At 29.0% G+C, this 5,971-nt stretch overlaps 1 protein-coding gene across 1 annotated transcript; it reads right to left on the bottom strand.

Annotated features, from left to right (window-relative positions):
- Positions 1-655: 655 nt before the first annotated feature.
- Positions 656-4,502, bottom strand: LOC107487321 (novel plant SNARE 11-like). The gene is made up of 10 exons (XM_016107938.3): positions 4,426-4,502; positions 4,055-4,147; positions 3,790-3,883; positions 3,656-3,693; positions 3,474-3,562; positions 3,046-3,125; positions 2,910-2,966; positions 2,719-2,811; positions 2,542-2,616; positions 656-760 (listed from the first exon to the last, which is right to left on the bottom strand). Exons 1-10 carry the CDS (start codon positions 4,500-4,502, stop codon positions 656-658), a joined length of 801 nt encoding a protein of 266 aa, XP_015963424.1.
- Positions 4,503-5,971: the final 1,469 nt, after the last annotated feature.

The following is a 5,971-nucleotide window of genomic DNA, read 5'->3' as shown; positions in this document are numbered from 1 at the left end:
TCCTCTGCATCTTTGCTCTCCTACCAGAGCTTTCGCCTCATCTTTTGTCAGAATTTCTGTCTCATTTTTTGCCAGAACTTTCGCCTATCTTTCTTGTACATCCTCCTTCGCAGTCGTAATTTATTAAAGTTATCCGAGTAAGAATAAAAAAGAAATGTGGGGATTGTCTCGTGAACATTAGTATCCCACTTAAATATATTGATAATAAAATATAGTGCATGTCTACATATGTATATAAACAATATGTTTAAGGATAAAAAAAATTATATTTTCTTCTCGTGAGAGATGCTAAAATAATACTTTTTTTATTTGTAAAATATACACTTTTTTCATTTATAATTTAACGACAGACTAATATTATGAATTTCATTTGTAATTTAAATTAGAATCATTTCTATCTGCACGCATAAAAAATTATACACTTCAATAAATAATTTATAATTGTACAAGAATTTTGAGAAAAATATTTGATATATTCATTTTGTATCGTATTTTAAATCAATATAATGTAGAACAGACATATACGAGACAAATACAATAACGCAGCTACATAGCAACATGCATTGATAATATCAAATTTTGGCATCAAATGCTGCTTAATAAGAGCTGCATCCAACCATTTCACCATGAAAATTCAAGGCAGAGAATCATCACGTCAGAATTGCTCATTAACAATATGATCCCAAAGCAATCTTCTGGTCAAAGCTGGAGGGCCTAATCCTGGAATGTCACGAATGTCCTGGTTGTTTGGGTTGATAAGCTGAAATTTTGAAAGCCACGATAAGAAAAATATAATCATTTTGAAAATTAATAAATAAAAATAAATGTTTTAGTGTCTAAAAGATGGTGCTTATTTACTAAAAAGAGTTAAAAGTTATTATTTAATTTAAAAGATATAAAAATAAATAATTTTTAAAAAATCAAAACTTACTCAAATAATAAGTTAAGTAAAATTTAGGCAAAAATTCAAGCACCATAAAATTAGCCATAAATAAAATAGTGCACAATGGAAATTTTCCACTTTAGACCCAGCTGTCGAGTTCAATATCATAACTTCTTGAAGGTTTTAAGACTTAAGGCATGCCCTTTATCCGAAAAGGTAAAGTTTTAATAATTTTCTATCAAAATTCCCTCCAGATTCGTAGTTATAGAAAAGGGTGATAGAACGGAGTTGAAACAAAAGATACAAGTAATAGAAAATCAATTTGATTTTATATCAGGCAGATTTACCATTGAAACTACATACTTACTAAAAATGATTATGGAGATGTATCGTAATAATAAAAAAAAATCTACATAGATGTTTATTGATTTAGAAAAAGTGTACGATAGGATGTCAAGGGAGGTCTTATGAAAAGTTTTAGAAAAAAATGAGTAAGGATAACATATCTTCGTACAATTAAAGACATATATGATAGAGCTACAACTAGTGTGAAGACTCAATATGGTTTGACAGAAGAATTTTCTATTGGTATTGGATTACACCAAGGATCATCCTTAAACCCATACATTTTCACATTAGTATTGGAAGTACTCATATAGCATATCCAAGAGCTTATGCCATGGTTCATGATTTTTGCCGATGATATCGTTCTTATATGAGAGTCAAAGAAAAACCTAAATAAGAAGTTTGATTTATAGAGAGAAGCTCTAGAAGTATATGGCATGTGCATAAGCCGTAGCAAGACAGAATATATAGAATGTAAGTTTTGCCGCCGAAGGAAAAACCCTAATATAGAGAGGTAAAGATTGGAGAAAACATCCTACGAAAAGTTAAAAGTTTTAAGTATCTTGGGTGCATCATACAGGATAATGGAGAGATTAAACATGATGTAAATCATAGGATCCAAGCAGGTTGGTCAAAATGGCAGAGTGCGTCTGGTTTTATATGTGACAAAAAAGTCCCTTTAAAATTTAAAGGTAAATTCTATCGCGCTGCTATCAGACCGGCTATACTCTATGGTACAGAGTGTTGGGCGTCCAAAAGGGAGCACGAACATAAGTTAAGTATGACAGAAATAAAGACGTTGAGATAAATGAGTGGTCATACGCGATTGGATAAAATAAGAAACGAAGATATAAGAGAGAAAGTTGGAGTAACACTTATTATGGAAAATATGGTAGAATTGCGTCTCAAGTGGTTTGAACATATAAGAAGAAGACCGACAGAGTACCCAATCAGGAGGATGGATGAGATGGAAGATGGATAAATGGTGAAAGGTAAAGGAAGACTTAAGAAGACTATCTATGAGGTGGTCAAACGAAATCTACATGTAAACGGTCTCTTTGTAGACATGATACATAATAGAACTCAATGATGTCGTTTGATCCATGTAGCCAACCCCAACTAGTGGGACAAGACTTCGTTGTTGTTGTTGTTGTTGTTGTTATTGTAATAGTGTACAAGAATTCCTTATACTAGATTGTAACTAGTCTTGCAAAATTGATTTGATAATAGCAATATAACATTTTCTGCTAAGCAAGTTAATAAGATGAATTCAAAGGAATATATGTCATTTGAATAAATAATGAGATTCTTACCTTTACAATAATGATAGCTATTACTCCAATGACAATAAAAAACAGTAGCATCATAATACATTTGTCAGTAGCAATCTATGGGCAAGAAAAGCAAAACAAATAAAAGGGTTAGTCAATGAATGATTTATACACTGTTTTGGGTAGGAGAAAAAAGAAGTTGAATTTTCAGAAATTGACCTGCCTACCAAGTTGCTTGGCCAATTTAGAGGCTCTCTTCATTGAAAAATGAATAGAATCCAACTCATCAACGACTCTGCTCATTTGTTCTGTCTATTAAGGAGAGATTACAGTGTTTAGTAGATAAGTATAATGATTTAATTTGATATGTTTATTAATTAAAAGGTTAAGCAACATCATAAGTTACACACCTGAGACTTTAGAGTTGCTGCAGTCTCTGTTCCAATATTTAGTGTCTCTTGAACAATCTGTTATTAACAATGAACACGCATAAGTAGCTAGCAACAATGAAATTTTGCAAGAATATCTCAAGAAATATATAATAACCTTCTTTCCCCTGTCAATAGCTTGGTCTGTTTCATCCATCATTTGATGTCCCCTATTAATTAGTTGTTCATTTGTCATTGCTGTAAAGGAACAATAGATGCATCATCATACATCTTCCACAATCCAACTTAAACAAAAATCATACAACTTAATTAGAAAGCACATTAAACAGATTAAGCTGATACACTTAGAAATCACATTTAAATCATGAACGACAATAATGTGATGCATGTTTAGTGACCTTATAACTCAAACTGATTATTTGACTGTCTAAAATGAAAATATGATCGTGACTATTAGCATAGAAAAAAGGTAAATTATAACTTTTGTGCTTGAAGTTTTCTAAAAGTTTTAAAAAAAGTGTAGCATCCACAAAAAGTGGAAAGCTGAAAAAAGAATGTGTTAAATAAATCCATGTGCTTGCTTACATGAAGCCAACAAAACATTTTCTTCTACTTGACCATCACTAGGTCCTTCAAAGAGCTCAATTCGCTTATTCTCAATATTTGTAGCATATCTGCATTGCAACAATGAATAATAAATTATGAGCCTGCTAAGCAGATCACTAAAATTAACCACTTGCAAAGAATACATGATAATGTTAACTTACTTCTTTTTCAAAGCAACATATGAATTTAACTCTTTGATCTGCAAGGGAAAAAAAATATGCAAATGCTAGTTAGTAAGGTTGACTAGTTAAGGTATTTGGTATTTATTTGGTATTAGAGAGTTAAAAGATTTTACCATTGATTGCTTTTTATCGTTCAGCATTTTGTTGGTTCCTCTGTCAAGTCTATCCTCCAAAACCTTTACTTCTTTGTCAAATTCTTTTATAAGCCTGCAATGCAACCACCATAGCAGCATTAATATAACCACAGACACTATTAATTTTGGAAAATTAATTAAAGTTCCTCTTGACTTCTCAAATTGTATTTGTTGATACTTGATATACACGCATCAAGAGGAGCTTCAAGAACATGCAAGTATTCAAAGAAAGCCATGAAATTACCGCTTACAGTCGCGCATTTTCTCTGTAAGATCTTCCAACTGCCTGCTTTGCCTGCTAAATTCCTTAATCTTCTCCAGCTTTTGGAATCCATTTCTGCACCAACCATGCTATTAATATTAATAATTAATTATTCAACCATGCAACCTGTCAACTAAAATTAACTATCAAAATTAGTCATTAGTATAAAATACATATTAAAATACAAAATGTATGTTAAAAATGAGTTAAATAATAAATATATTTGTACATAAATATACTGTTATTAATTTTAATAGTTGATTTTAGTGTACAAATAATATTTTTATTAATTATTATTCATTAGAAAACTTAATAGAGCATGAAAAATAATAAAATAAAATAATAATTCTTACGATATAGCACGAAAAACGTCGGTGATCTGTCCATCGATCTGAGCTAGGTCGTTGCTGATCCTTGACAAGTCATCCATGGTATATATCGTATTTATTGAAATCAAATGAAATCAAGTTTGAAATTTAGTGGAATGAAAGAAGAAGCATGGTTTAGGTGAAGGAAACACCAATCAATGTAAGGGTATTACAGTGTAGAATGATTTCCCCTCCTCCTTGGTCGACGGTTCTTTTGGTTATGTTAACGAGGAGTTGTTGCATGGGAAATCAGAGAGGAAGGGAAACAGAAACGGAAGGCGGGACCCACCAGGGTGAGTGAGGCCCATTGGTGGCACGAGTTTTCTTAATGTGATCCCGCTTTTTTGTCGGATTATTTACTATTTTAATGCCTCTTGATTAATGATTATACAAAGAAAATTACTCTTTATGCATGCTTTATGTCATTGTGAATTAATCCACGTCTGTTAGACTGCGTTTATTTTAATAAATTATAAAAATATAATTTATTTTTATTTTTTTATTTAAAAAATTTTAAAACAAAAAATATAATAATAAAAAATTAATAAATAAGTTATACATTTTATTAGTGTTTTTATTTTTTTTTTCAAAATAGATACAAAATATACTAATTTAATATTTTTTGACATATTATTTTTATTTATATCTCTTCTATTAAATACAATTTTGTATTTCAATATTTTATCTCTATAAATAAATACATCTTTAATTACTTAATTTTCATGAGTTTTATATACTAATTTCTTGGATATGTCCATAGAATGATATTTAACTGTTTTGATATTTGATTACCATATAAAAAGACTTGAATATTTTATGGCCTTATAAAATTTTAAATATTATAATTTTAATAAAAATTTACGTACAGTTATTTTTATGTAAAAATAATAATTAATAATCGTTAGTAATAATTTAATTAAATTTATCAAATTATTTAAATTTTTTAAATATTAATTTTACATAAAAATAATTATTTATGTGAATTTTTATTTTTAATTTTAGTTTAATCGTTAAATATTAATGTTTTATCTCATGGTTTAAAACCTTTTACCCAAAACACTGTTAAACAACTCTTTTATCCGTAAATCAAAATTAACATTTGTTCTTTTTTTTTTTGAAAAAAATAATAATATTACTTCAAACATAACTTTTATCTAGACTACAATTCTATTTTACTTACTTAATACAACTCTTTTCCGTTTTAACTTATTTGACCATTACTATTATAATTTCATATGATTTTTGTCCTATCTTAGCTATGTCAAAGTAGAATATTAGTTCATTACTAAGAGTGTGTTTGATAAATAAGTTGGAAAGCACAAAAAATATGTTCAATTTTCTTAAACACGGTAACTTTTGTTTGACTAACTTTTTTCTTTTAAACGTGAACATAATTTCGAGTTTGAACTCCTGTTCACAGGAAGCAACAAATTATAATTTTTTAGGTTTAACTTTTGCTTTCACTTGATAAATTAAAAAATTAATTGAGATTCTATCAACTGTACCATTTAATTTCATTTACAATAAAAGA

This window comes from Arachis duranensis, chromosome 5 (assembly GCF_000817695.3).
Source record: "Arachis duranensis cultivar V14167 chromosome 5, aradu.V14167.gnm2.J7QH, whole genome shotgun sequence".
Classification (NCBI taxonomy): domain Eukaryota; kingdom Viridiplantae; phylum Streptophyta; class Magnoliopsida; order Fabales; family Fabaceae; genus Arachis; species Arachis duranensis.
The sequence above is the reverse complement of the archived record's forward strand: the minus strand, read 5'-3'. Positions and strand labels throughout refer to the sequence as shown.

Excerpts from the sequence above, each read along its gene's own strand:
- LOC107487321 (XM_016107938.3), bottom strand. The coding sequence starts at position 4,502 with ATGGATGACTTGTCAAGGATCAGCAACGACCTAGCTCAGATCGATGGA. Across the intron at positions 4,148-4,425 it reads GACGTTTTTCGTGCTATATC|AAATGGATTCCAAAAGCTGG; the intron begins GTAAGAATTATT and ends TGGTTGGTGCAG. Across the intron at positions 3,884-4,054 it reads AAAATGCGCGACTGTAAGCG|GCTTATAAAAGAATTTGACA; the intron begins GTAATTTCATGG and ends GTTGCATTGCAG.